This window comes from Crassostrea angulata, chromosome 8 (genome assembly GCF_025612915.1).
Source record: "Crassostrea angulata isolate pt1a10 chromosome 8, ASM2561291v2, whole genome shotgun sequence".
Taxonomy (NCBI): Eukaryota; Metazoa; Mollusca; class Bivalvia; order Ostreida; family Ostreidae; genus Magallana; species Magallana angulata.
The window spans coordinates 49,578,083-49,591,688 of NC_069118.1; the positions used below are offsets into that span (position 1 = coordinate 49,578,083).

The 13,606-nt window shown below is 33.3% G+C and overlaps 2 protein-coding genes across 4 annotated transcripts; both read left to right on the forward strand.

The window, feature by feature from the left end:
- Window positions 1–42: 42 nt before the first annotated feature.
- LOC128160020 (protein lifeguard 4-like) lies at window positions 43–4,115 on the forward strand. The gene is made up of 8 exons (XM_052823264.1): window positions 43–188; window positions 624–718; window positions 892–1,000; window positions 1,433–1,538; window positions 1,864–1,897; window positions 2,506–2,623; window positions 2,870–2,915; window positions 3,291–4,115. The coding sequence occupies exons 2-8, from the start codon at window positions 637–639 to the stop codon at window positions 3,501–3,503; spliced, it is 708 nt and encodes a 235-aa protein (XP_052679224.1). The 5' UTR covers window positions 43–188; window positions 624–636; the 3' UTR covers window positions 3,504–4,115.
- A 772-nt stretch (window positions 4,116–4,887) lies between these two features.
- On the forward strand, window positions 4,888–13,606 carry LOC128160019 (protein lifeguard 4-like). Of its 3 annotated transcripts, none has more exons than XM_052823263.1 (8): window positions 4,888–5,024; window positions 9,029–9,138; window positions 9,380–9,488; window positions 10,214–10,319; window positions 10,576–10,609; window positions 10,857–10,974; window positions 11,853–11,898; window positions 12,819–13,606. In XM_052823263.1, the coding sequence occupies exons 2-8, from the start codon at window positions 9,033–9,035 to the stop codon at window positions 13,017–13,019; spliced, it is 720 nt and encodes a 239-aa protein (XP_052679223.1). In that variant the 5' UTR covers window positions 4,888–5,024; window positions 9,029–9,032; the 3' UTR covers window positions 13,020–13,606. The 3 variants fall into 3 exon arrangements, with proteins under 3 accessions (XP_052679223.1, XP_052679222.1, XP_052679221.1); XM_052823262.1 differs by having other exon boundaries at window positions 4,915–5,032; XM_052823261.1 differs by lacking the exon at window positions 4,888–5,024 and adding an exon at window positions 8,667–8,707.

The following is a 13,606-nucleotide window of genomic DNA, read 5'->3' on the forward strand; positions in this document are numbered from 1 at the left end:
CAAAAAATTATATCTTAAAAAAATAAACCAAATGACCTTCTCTCATTAAAATAAGAGACCAGCACTATATTATTGCGCATTTATATTTTGGAAGTGCAATTTGGTTACGTATTTTCCAGAAAATCTGTCAATTGTCACAGGTACGCAGTTAGATAAGTAAAACGAAAGGAAGGAACGTCAACTAAAAAGTAAGGCTTACGACGAAGAGTAACTGTCACTTTTAAACATGTCAGCTGCAATGATTTTAGATGAAGCTAAGGGTATGAAACTAATTGAATGGCCGAGTTATCTCTATCAATCTTATCAGATCATATTCGTTCAGGATGTTGGGCATTTAACCGTGACAAGTTCTTGGAAGTATACCGGTTTGGAAATACATTATGTTTCCATGTTGGAGTTTAGAATAAATGTTTGAATATACATGCAATTTGCAGCTAAAATATGTGCACTGATATCAGACTTACATGTATTCTCTTTTGAAAAGTGGAAAGACATAGCTTTCATTCGGCTATGCCTGTCTATTTCTCACAAGAGAATATGACCAGACCATGCAAACCAGGGACATTTTATGGAAAGATGTTAAACACTTATCACATAAAAGTATTCTTTGTTTTGTTTTGTAGACTTGAAAAAACCATGGATAGTTTCCTGAACATGTTTGGGAATGAAGTGAAGCACAGCTACAGTGTAGCCAGAGCCCGCATTGATAAAAGATTGGGTAAAATGTCCTCTCTTCACCACAATCTAAGAATTTGCAATATTATTTCCTTTTAAGGACACACAGTAAAGATTAACAATACAGCGAAGTCTCAAATATGAACATGATTTAAACATGGAACTTTTATTTTGCACATAATTAAAATGTTAAACTTTTCTTTTTGCATTTTACAGATTTTCTGAGAAAGGTGTATGGAATCCTGTCTGTTCAACTTCTCTTCACTTTTCTCACCGCCTCAGTATTCAAATGGAGCTCAGTCATCACATATATTGTACAGACCAAGTCAGTAGTTGTTCAATTTTATACAAATTATGAATCAACAAAGCTTTTGAAAATGTTTACATTTGTTGGTAGTGAAATGCAAATGCAAATTATATTTTTGTCTATTACACTCTCAAAAAAACAAGGTTTGGAAGATATATGAACTCAGAAGGCATTAAAATTATGTTAACCCAAGATTTTAACCAAACTCAGGATCAATAATATAAACACACAAAGAGAAGGGGGTTGCATGTTTAGTCCATTTTGACAGCTTAAGTTTTTTATTGCACATGCTCTTTTGATATTTTGTTGTTAGAAAATATTCCCAATTAATGCAGCGTAAAATTAAATTAAAAGACTGGAAACATGATTGATGGATAAATGCAGTTTGTTGCTATTTAAAAAAACTGCAATGAGATTTAAAACTATTTAATCCACCCTCTTCCTTTTCAGCCATTGGTTGGTGTTTGCAGGGATCCTCGGGAGTCTTGGACTCTGTGTCGCTCTCCAGACCTACAAGAACGACTACCCCACCAACTACATGCTCTTGGCAGGATTCGTAAGTTTTCTTGTTTTAAAAATTTACATTGGATAACGAGAGATGTTGGCTTAAATGTTGAATTTTTGTGAAGATAACAGATTTATGGTACAAAAATGTATGCAATTAATTGAATAAAAATACAATGTCATGTACCGACTACCATTATCTGAGTATTAAACCATTGATTATTCATAGCATTATTGTTGATTGGTATAATATTGATGTTGTCTTCTGATTATGCATGTATGTCTCTTCAAAATATTAAATGTGTGAAGAAAGTTGAATTTATTTATGGATGTATCATTGGTTATTGTAACAAAATTTGAAATTTCTCCATTTGTAGACAGCGGTTGAGGCCAGCTTGGTAGGAACAGTAGGTGAGTTTGAAACTCAATTCAACCCTGTTAAATTATGCTCCATTTCATTCAGTTAGAGGCCCCAAAAAAATTGGGATCAGTTTATTAGACATTTTAAATAAGTAGTGTGGTTCTTCCTCACAGTTCAAAAGCATTGAACAAAGTTCAAAATATAGACCTCATATCTGGCACTGAAGTTAGATTCAATATAGGAGAATAACTTCCTCAATTAAAGCACTTGCTGTGTATGGCTAATAGATTAAAATATTTTCTTTATCTGTTGAAATTGGAACCAAATAAACTATTTATTCACAATGGCAACGCTTAGTATTCCCTTATTTTACATGCACAATTAACATGATTAATGTTAAATTATTAAATCAACCATCTTTTTTTAAAAAATTAAGTATATGTATCAAATTGTTTCCTGAAATCTTGTACTAATTGTTTTTATAGAAAAATCAGGATCATTTTGTTAGTATTTTTCTGTTTGTTCATGGTAAAAAAAATAGTAATGTCTCCAGGGGGATAAAGAAACAATTTTCCTGACAGAAGGGGACAAAGCTTTTTATACCAATGCTGTTCAGCAATGGTCTGTCAATAAACTGTGTGTTGTTGTTTTTTTTCAGTGACTTATTACAGGGTGGAGAGTATTATCGAAGCCTTCCTCTTGACCATGGTCGTCACTGTCTGCCTCACCGCCTACACCTTCCAGTCCAAGATGGACTTCGACCGATTCAATGCAGGGTCAGTAGACATCTTGAAACAAGAATCAAAAGCGAAAAATCGTTTATTAATGTATAATTTGGTCTTATAAATTAAAAATTGTATTAAATATGGAGCGTTTCCATCTTTTGTCAGAATAACATATTTAAGCAGATTTTCATCGATATCCGGTAATAAACACCTCATCTCAATTCATGTTGTTATCAATTGATATCATTATGATTGTATCGATAGTTAATAACATTGTTGATACTGCTTTTGTTACAGGATCTTCTCCCTCATGAGTATTTTGTTCTCTTTCCTATTCCTTCAGGTAATATGCTAGTATCTTAACATAAATGTACATTATATAGAGTTTTTCATTATTAATTATATAGGGTCTTTCATTACCATTATTTGTTAGGGATATTACTTTTAATCCAAGTCATTTAGTTTTTGTACGATATGATTCAGTGTATATATTGAAAATTAAATTTTTTTTTATTTCATTCCAAGAAATCAAGTACAATTGTTAATCATATTTATGGAAATTTTATTTTAGTACGTCATTTTCTGCTTGTCTGAAAATTTTATGTAGTAAAAGAAATGTCAAGTCTCACTTCATCAATCAAATGTCATTGTCCTTAACAAACACATTATCAAGAAATGTTTTGAGTTTACCCTTTTGGTTATTATTTTCTTTTATTAGATATTCTTTCCCATGTCTGGAATGAGCCGCATGATTTCGGTTGGCTTTGCAGTGCTCTACTGCATGTATATCATCTACGACACAGGACTGATCATGGAGCGCTTGACCCCAGAGGAATACATTATCGCCCCCGCAATCCTCTACATGGACATGGTCGCACTCTTCCTGCGCTTGTTGAAACTCCGTGGAGAACGCGAAAGACGCAATGATTAGATTAAAGACTGGTTTCCTACTCGATCAGATTATTACACCAATGAAATTTATTTTGAATGATTTGGAAAAACACATCCTGTTGTATCGTCATAATCCATTGTGGCTTTAATGTCCTGTGTTTTTTTCCTGTTTTATAACAGCTTTGAACTGGCCTATTGTTTTGTTTTGATATTGTATCTTCAGTATGTAAGGGAAAAAAAATTAAAGAATCAATTCTAAATTAAATACCACATTCATTGTCTTCTAAACATTCTTATGTAAATTTAAGATTGGATTGTTTCTGAAAAATTGAGATGCTTTGGAACATTGTATAATATCATAAGATTCCTCTCTGTTGATATTCTCACAATATTTACCTTAAAAACTTATTTAAAACCCATTAATTGTTTTTTGTTCAAAGCTTAATTTTTGTTTTTTTAATATATTTTATTTTCAGTTGCCATATTTGTTTAATTAAACAGAATTAATTTTCAATTTCTTTGCATGACTATCATCTTTTGGTATACCAACAGAGTACTCCAGTATTTCAGGAGTGATAAAACTATAGATGTTCATGCTTGTGTATATGATATATAAGATCATTTTTAAAAAAATAAAATGATTTCTATTTAATTGTGTTTGTTAGTATTTGAGAGGATATTTTGATTGTTGTAAAATTTTGCACAATTAGAAGTGTACAAGTTTGGAGAATATTCATGCATGATGATGATGCCAATATATTGTAAAGAGCACAATTAAAATTGACATTAAATTTAGGATAACTACCTAAAAAGCAAATGGATGCGAAATATCTAATTTTAATTACATGTAGATATTAAATGAATCTGATACAAACCCCTCTTTACGGCTGTTTTGACTCAGATGACCCCAAAGATTGTTCAGCCAACTAGCTAGATTTTTAAAAAGTAGGCATGGTGCCATTTGACTATATGCCTACTTATCAATTGAATATCATTTAAAAGTCTGGAAAATATACTAGCAGAAAAAAGAAACTGCATTTATAATATATGAAAAAACATCTCAAACTTACAATGAACAAATTTTATGTAATACTGTTCATACATGTATTCGTAACAACATTTCATAACACATTAATGTCACCGTCGAATAACGTCAATTTCAGCACACTCGAAAATTTCAATGAGATTGGTAAATTATTGACGATGTAAATTGAAAAATCTTGATCTGCCCCGGCTTTTATTCTGCCCCGGCCCGGGTTTGCCTACCCATTTTACCAAGACTCCTTATTCATCGGGATCGAAATACATCAAATTACTGCGCGGATATGTTCATAAAATACATTTCCTAAACTATTTATCTCTGTAATACTAAAATTAATTTTTAAAAATACCCTTTGTATATGTTAAATGAAAATATTGAAAACTGCAAAGAAAATTATGTGTTTGACGAATGTTTTACGCACTATATTGGGTGTTTTAATTTCCGCCTATAGGAGTTGTTCGGCACTCCAGAAATAGAAACCAAGTAATTTCCACCGGATTTTTTTCCTTCCAACAAACAGTAACTGAGTAAGTCTATGACTTTGTGTTGTAATAGTGCCAAGTATTATGGGTCTTTGTTGTTAATGATAATATGTAAACGGTGTGACCGTTGGACCGAGCGCAGATTTAACACAATGCAGTTTGATTTTTGTAGAACAAAATTTATTTGAAACGCACACAGTAGGATCCACCTGGTTGCCTACTCAAATGATTAGCCAAAGTTTAACTAAACGTCGCGTGCTGAGTCTACATTATGACGTCATATTTCAGACGTAAAACGTTCACGTTTTGTCTTCGGAAATAGCCGAAGAGAATTACGTTATTCCGAACTTTTTTAAATTTCTTCTTTCATTGTTTATCAATTTAATTCATATAAATGCCGCGGTAATAAAATTGAATACTTTATTCAGTATCTAAAAGATCAGTTCCTTGATTTTAATGTTTTTATTTTCCATCTGATAATTTGATAAGACATACATAGAACTAGTCGTGTTTCTTGATTGAAGCACTATTGAAACTTATCTGGTGTCCTCTTTTATTTCTTTTAACTCAAATTAGCTTTTATTGAAACACTGAAAAATTTTCATCGAGTTTAGGGACAATAGACATCGATAAGTACCAGTCAATCAATGATCGAACTAACTTTTTACAAACAAAATGGCTGCCAATATGGCGGCGCCCAGGGCTGGAAGAAATTTTTTTTGGCCTTAGTACCCCTGATTCAACTTTCATTTTTCACTGATTTTCTTATATATATATACGTGTTACCATTAATCCTCGCTTCGCGAGGCGGGCTTCGCCCGCCTCTCGCTGCGCTCGGTAATATCATAGTTTTCTCGAAATGGATCGTCTAAATAAGCGTTTGTTTCAATTATGTACTGCGCAGATCTTTTTGGAAAGTGACGTGACAGCTATGGCTAACAAAAAGAAAAACGAAGTTGTCAATAAAATAAGAATACTACCATGTTGTTGGAATTGGAAAAATGATAATTCCAAATAGATTTTTCTTCGTATTCAAATAGAATGTATTCAAATATCTGATCGATTGTGACTTACATCTACATGCATCTGTAATAAATTAAACTAATTCCCCAGTTGTATGTCTAATTTCGGTACATAGAATTAATACCCGGTGAAAACACCGAAATACCCTTCAAAAACACCAAAATGCCCATTATTACGCCATAAAGAGTGTATGTCTAGTATTTTATATAGATAGTTATTGTAAATAAAGTTAATTTTTGGAATAAATGTATATTTATTATAATACTTGAACTTGTGTTATATATGTGTGCAAGAGAAAGGAGCAATTTTGATAGAAATTACGTCTTTAAAATAATGGCTATTTTTATAGTTGCTTCCACTCTATATGGATTTTTGATTGTTATTATATGATATTTAAAAATAAAAGCTGATAAACTGTTATTTTTAATTCTTAGGAATAAAATTGCACACATCTATTCGAATGAAAAGCAATTCATGCAAGAGTTATCGTTCTTAACCCAATGTCTACACATGTTAAAATCGCTATTTATGTCAAAATAATTACATTATCAAACTGAAAATTTGGGAAATACATTTAAACACTTAGATTTAAACTATGATGTTAATTATTTGTGCTCAAATGAGGCATTTCGGTGTTTTTGAAGGGCATTTCGGTAAATCACGGGTATTTCGGTAATTCTAGTTACCCGTCTAATTTTAATCTTACCATTCACCATAATTTTTATATCACCAGCAATATATTTTACAAGTCATGTTATATTCAGACTTGGGCACCAAGACATGTGAAACATTTTAACAATAGCATGTCCAAAAACTTGAGGCCCTGTGAATTCTGGCCATATATAGTAAATAAATACTGAAACATTCCACAACCTAGATGTGCCATGAACCACAAGCTTAGAATGTTGATCAGACTATCAGAAAAATACAAAATTTACATTTGTCTGATGAAAATGTGTGATGTCAGTAGGATATTTTAAGCTGAACATGTCTATTAAATGGCATTGTTTGCCATATTTCTCTCTTTCAAAATTCATTGCTGCTATCCAATTGCATATAAGTCCTATAAAAGTCAAGGACCTCTTATTAAATAACATTTCCAAGTATTCACTGTAAAGGTTTCTCCTCTGTGGATTTACATATTTTTAAATCTTTGTTACTCAATCCAATGATTCAGAAATTATTAAGTTTTACATATGTAACGGGATGGGAGAGATAATGACGGTCCAGACTGGAATTTGAACCCAAGGGTGATCTTCGTTCTCGAAGATCGCCCCAAGCTCTTCCCCTGGCAGGAGTTAATCTGTCAGTTCCAGGGGTTGGTAACGGCACCAAATGTAACGGGATGGGAGAAATAATGATGGTCCAGACTGGGTATTCGAACCCGGGCCCCCTGAATCTCTGGTCAGGTGCTCTACACACTGAGCTATCTGGTGCCGGTATTCGAACCGGTCTGACCCTCACACACATTTTTTCAAAGCAAGGAGAAAAGTACCATCAAATATACAGGTCAGTGTATTATTTTGCAGAAACAGAAAAAGCACATAGAACAAGGAATTGATGCACAAAATTTAATACCACAAAAATGTTATACTTCAAGTCAGCCATGAGATTTAGGTGTGTTGAACATGCTGAAAGGGTTATGATATATAGTCCTATGATATGCTCAGCTTTAATCATTTGAACTTAACAGAATAGAATGATTTTATAAAGATGACAATGCATAGAAAACACTCGCAAAAAGAAACCAAAGGAACTTTATGAACCTCACACCTGAGTATAAATTTTAAAACTGAATGATTATAATCAGGAAATGGGAACTACTACATGTACTAGGACGAGCTATTTTAAATACACATGTACACTTATTTGTCTGCTTTTTAGAATGTATTGAGAGCATCAGATGTTACATTATCATGATTTCTCTTTAATTTTATTTTGGCTGTGGGAAAAAATTTCATGTACATTTTGTAAGCAGATGGAGCTGTGTGAAAGGCTAACAATAGATAAAAAGAGAAATGTCTGCATGCTTATATACTTTTAATTCTTGGGCACATATTTGATTTCGATATTTTACAGAAAATTACAATCATAGGTTGGTAGTGATTTTGAAAAATTTGCAGTCTGAAAACAATGCGCATGATCAGAATAACAGCTGAGAAACAGTGAACAACTGTTGCTAAATATTTGATATATGATCTAGTGCAATAAAATATAGTGTACATGTACTTAGCTTGCCATGTAGATTTCAACTGCATTCATTGTATGCATGTGGTTTCTTTCCTGTGTCAATCAGGAAATATAACAATGGCAGTCCAAGGGATATATATTGTGTTTGTTGGTGGGGGGGGGGGGGGGGCTTTTTAAAGTAAGGTCAATCAAATATGTGAAATCATAAGTTTGAAATTTTTAGGGGAGGGGATTCCAGAACACACCTGTTCCCCCCTTCCGATTATCCCCCAACCCCAGCATGTAGCTGAGTCGATGATTCCCAATAAATGTATATGATATTAATAATACATGTGTGTATGAATGAATGACTGTCACTGTCACACACCTCTAACAGGTAACAGCTTTGTCTATTTTCTTATCAGTGCCTTGTTTCTGGAGATTCCTTGATTATAATAGTCAATACACTAAACTACATATACATGTACACTGATATAGATTTATGGCGGACAAGGTTAAGACAGAAGAGTAAGAATTAAATTCTGGGTTTTATGAAAACTTTACTAGATGTTGACTTGTCATGGATTCATGTCCTTTCAAATGTTGATAATTGTATAAAGAGACATAGATTTTATTTTTGAAGATCATAGAAAACAGGAAATGCAGGAAAATGTATGCTGTTGTGTAGTCTTGATTCTGTACTATCAAAAGTTATATCAGCCGACTTAAATGTGGTATGCGACTGTAGGCTTTAGCTGACAAAGAGTGTAGGTTGAGTCTAGTCAAGCGTGTACAATTACATTTTTGATATACATACATGTATAGTAAGTTCATTGTTTATACTTGTAGAAAGATGGCGACCAAGGCGACAAGTAAAGATAGTTTTGGGAAGGAGTCCATTGTTGATGATTTCATGTATGGAAGTAATGTGGCCACAGCCCATGTATACATCAGATTGGGTAAGTGAAGCAGTAAATACACATATACATTACACCCAGGTGTAAATCCCGAGGGGGAAAGTCAGGGGGTCAGCTAGCTGGCAATTGGAAAACTTGCTGCCATTTTCTTCTAAAAATAAGCTTTGCCTAGTAAAGGAATAATATGCCAAAGTGGATAGGATCTACCCCATTCCCCTTGAAAATTCAGAATTTTTAAATTCAGTTACTTTGTCCAGTTAAAGAAAATTTGTACATTTTAAAGGCTTCCTGAGGAAGGTGTACGGGATCTTGTCTGTCCAGTTATTGCTGACCACCATCACTGGCTTCCTGTTCATGTCCAGTGAGACAGTCACCAACTATGTACAGCAAAAGTAAGTGTGGCTAATGTTAAAGTAAGTGTGGCTAATGTTAAAGTAAGTGTGGCTAATGTTAAAGTAAGTGTGGCTAATGTTGAAAAAAGTGTGACTAATGTTAAAGTAAGTGTGGCTAATGTAGATAGTATGTGTGGCTAATGTGAAAGTAAGTGTGGCTAATGTTAATTTAAAAGTAACTGTGACTAATGTTTAAAGTAAGTGTGGCTAATGTTAAACTAAGTGTGGCTAATGTTAAAGTAAGAGTGGCTAATGTTTAAGTAAGTGTGACTAATGTTTAAGTAAGTGTGGGTAATGTTTAAGTAAGAGTGGCTAATGTTTAAGTAAGTGTGGCTAATGTAGAGAGTATGTATCACAATGGCTAATCTTAAACTTAATGTACATGTAACTAATGTTAAAGTATGTGTGGCTACTGTAAGTGGGACTAATGTAGAGAGTATATCTGACTGATTTGAAAGTGTTACTAAGGTAGAAGTAAGTGTGGCTAATGTGAAAGTAAATGTTGCAAATATGAAAGTAAGAGCGGTATTTGTAAAATCAATTGTGGATCATAAACAAATGTAAAAGTAGAACCATCATGACTCTAGTTATTGTTTTCTTATAAAATATCACCATTTTATGCTATAAAACTCTAAAAATGATCATTTTGATGATCTAATTCCCTTGATCAAATGAATGTTAACACTGTAATGTATGTTATGGATTTGTTACTTTTTTATCATCAGTCACTGGATGCTGTTGGTTGCTATGGTAGGAAGCATTGGGTTGGTCATCGCCCTGATGATCTACAAAAACCAGACCCCCACCAACTACATCCTGCTCGGTCTCTTTGTGAGTAACGACCATCTTTCTCCGTAGTTCTCAGGGACTACAATATGATGGAGTAAAAAACTGAAAACCTTGTCATGCAAAGTCAAATTAATGTTTTATGGACTGATTAAATACTTCAAATTAGTTTGCATTGCACTGTAGTGATGCTTTATTAGTCAATTTTCTTTAAAGACTTTAATGCTGTTGTGGAATACAATGAATTTTAGATCATACTGTGTATCAATTGATAAAAACTAATTACATTTTCCCATTGCAGACAATGTTTGAGGCCTACTGTGTTGGAACTGTTGGTACGCAGTATTAATTTTTTTGTATTTCTCAGTTGTAATATTCCATGTATTTATGACCTTTTGTAACTCAGCAGCATCAGGGCAAAGTTAAACTTGAAAATAAGAAATTCTGTGTTGATTGAAACTTACTTCCTACACAAGCGTTAGAGACTCAATCATCGTTTTTGCTCTGAAGCTGCTAGAGTAGTTGATATCCGTGAATAATTTTGACTTGTTGACCTATATTGTATTTTCTGTGTCCTGACAGTGACCTTCTACAAGGTACACAGTGTGTTGGAGGCGTTCCTGATGACCCTGGTGGTGGCTGTCAGTCTGACCATGTACACTCTGCAGAGCAAGAAAGACTTCAGCTCCTGGGGGGCAGGGTAAGTACTGCAGGACAAAAAAGATTTCAGCACCATTGGGGGGGGGGGGCAGGGTAAGTACTGCAGGACAAAAAAGACTATTTGGGGAACTGCAGGATAAGTAATTGTACTACATAAAAGATGTATAAAAATGCTCAGGATGTACAATCATATATGTTCATTTGTTATATTCAGTGGTATTTTCTCACTATATATCTCTATTTAGACGAATAGGCAATAATTGTAATATTAGCTCGTCCGAAAAATATTGACCGGTCAATATTTTTTTGATACTGACCGGCTAGGAATAATATCTAGAGAACATTCCCTCTATTTCAAATAATCGCCTCTGATTTGTTGATTCGTAAACGATGACGCGAATTACTCTTCGCGACTACAAAACAAGGTGACGTCATAATAGACAGTCAGTCAAGGCAAGTAAAAAACGGACACGCAATGCGACGATTTGCTATCATAACGGATATAAGGATTTGCGAATTACTGTGAAGTAAAATCAGGTAGAACATCTGTATGTTAATTCTTACGGTCGGCGGAATATCACCAGTGGCTGTTTGATGCTGAGGATATTTTGGAAATGAACTTTGCACAAAATTGAATTCGTGAATTCTTTGTTGAGCTGAGAAAATTACGGCGATCTGTTTTCAATTAATTTCTTAAATTTTGGTTTGTTTCGTCATATAACAAAACAAATGTTGACTGTGTTTTCGGGCAACATTGATTATATTAGCCCCCTTGGGATGAAAATATTGGCCTCCGCTTCGCGTCGGGCAATATTTCGTCCCTCGGGGGCTAATATAATCAATGTTGCCCTCAACCCCAGTCAATATTTGTATAGTATAACTGTTGTGAAATACTGATTTGGTATGTTTTATTTGTAGACTGTTTGCCTGCCTGTGTGTGCTGTTGGTGGCTAGTTTTCTTCAGGTTAGTTTGAAATCAGTATATAATTTTTCTTTAAAATGGCTTTTATGTTGATTTTTGAAAAAAGAAATACAATTTTTCAATGCAGTTTAACATTTAAATCTAAAACATTCACATGATAATAAAATCATGGTGGCAATAATAAGTATCAACTAAAAGGACCTATTAAATCAAGCTGATTGAGGCCTTATTCAGATAAAATTGTTTCAAATTTTTTATGACAGTTTACCTTCAGATTATGATAATTGTATATTATTATTTAATTAGGAGAGTTATTTTTCTTGGAGGGGTGTTACACCTTTAAAATATCTGTTACTTTACCATATGACATCAGTTATTATATTCTTCCCCCGAAACATTAACAACATTTTATTTTGTAAAGAGTTATCTTTCTTAGAGGAGCACTGCCATACATGTTAACCTCCAGTAATGAAAAATAGGTAGACTTTGAACTCAAAAGCGGTAGCATTGCGCGCGGCGCGAGGTGGTTTCAATTTTCATGTGAAGCTGATGGCTACAATAAGGAATATGAAGGAATGCAATAAATGAAACAATAACACTATTAACACATGCAAAGAAAGATTTATTTGTGTTCATTGGTGTAGGATTTTGTAGCTAGCTTTGCTTTTCTTAGAGTGGTCTTTTCTGGAATTGAATCAAAACATTCCACGAAAATCAGTAGAGTTAACATGTATGAGCACTGCACCTTAACATATAGGTCTAAAACAGTTAAATTGCCTACAAATTCGTAAAAAATTCACAGCATTAAAAATAATCTGTTTTACAATATTTTTTTCCCATTTCTTTTGGGTTTTTTTTTTCATTTTATTCTGAATGCAAAGAGTTGTCTTTCTTAGAGGGACGTTGCACTTAATAAATATACTTTTTTTTCCCCATTAAATAAATAAATTCTATTTCAACAGATTTTCTTCCCCACTGTCCTGATGGACAGAATGATTGCAGCTGGGGGTGCTCTCCTGTTCTCGCTCTTCATCGTCTTTGATACAAGCATGATGATGCACAAACTGTCTCCCGAGGAATACATTGTGGCCTCTGTCAACCTCTATCTGGATATCCTCAACCTGTTCCTCCATCTTCTGAGACTTATGGGAGAAAGAAAGTAATGCATCATGGGTAAACAGGAAGTTGGTCATTGAAAAAAAAAAGAATGGTGTACATTGATGATCATGAGACTACATACTCCATAAAGTAACATTCTACAGAGAAAAATCATTCAGCAGATAAATCATGTGATGTTTTGGGAGGTTTATCTTTTGGTCTGTACTATATTTCATAAAGACGTACATTGCTATATGCACTGAACATTCTCTCTAATTTTTAAACAAAATTTTATCCATGTGTAAATACTGGTACATGTACAGATAAAACTAATTTAAGAAGACTTTTTCATGATGAAAAAAATGATCAGTACCATCTAAGTATGATTATGATATGATTTGCAAAAATAATATGGAATAAATGCTTTATTGTTCAGCTATAGCTTTATTTTGGAATATACCGGTACTTTGGATTCAGCTTGTCATTAATTAATACTGGGAAAGGAATCAAAAACATGATTAAATTTGGCTATAAAATATGTGTATACCTTACTGAGGTTTTTGAAACTTGTATAATTCCATGCAATATGTTGATGTTTGTATTATAATAGTTTATGATACATTATTGTTTTATTAAAGGGAACCAAAAAATT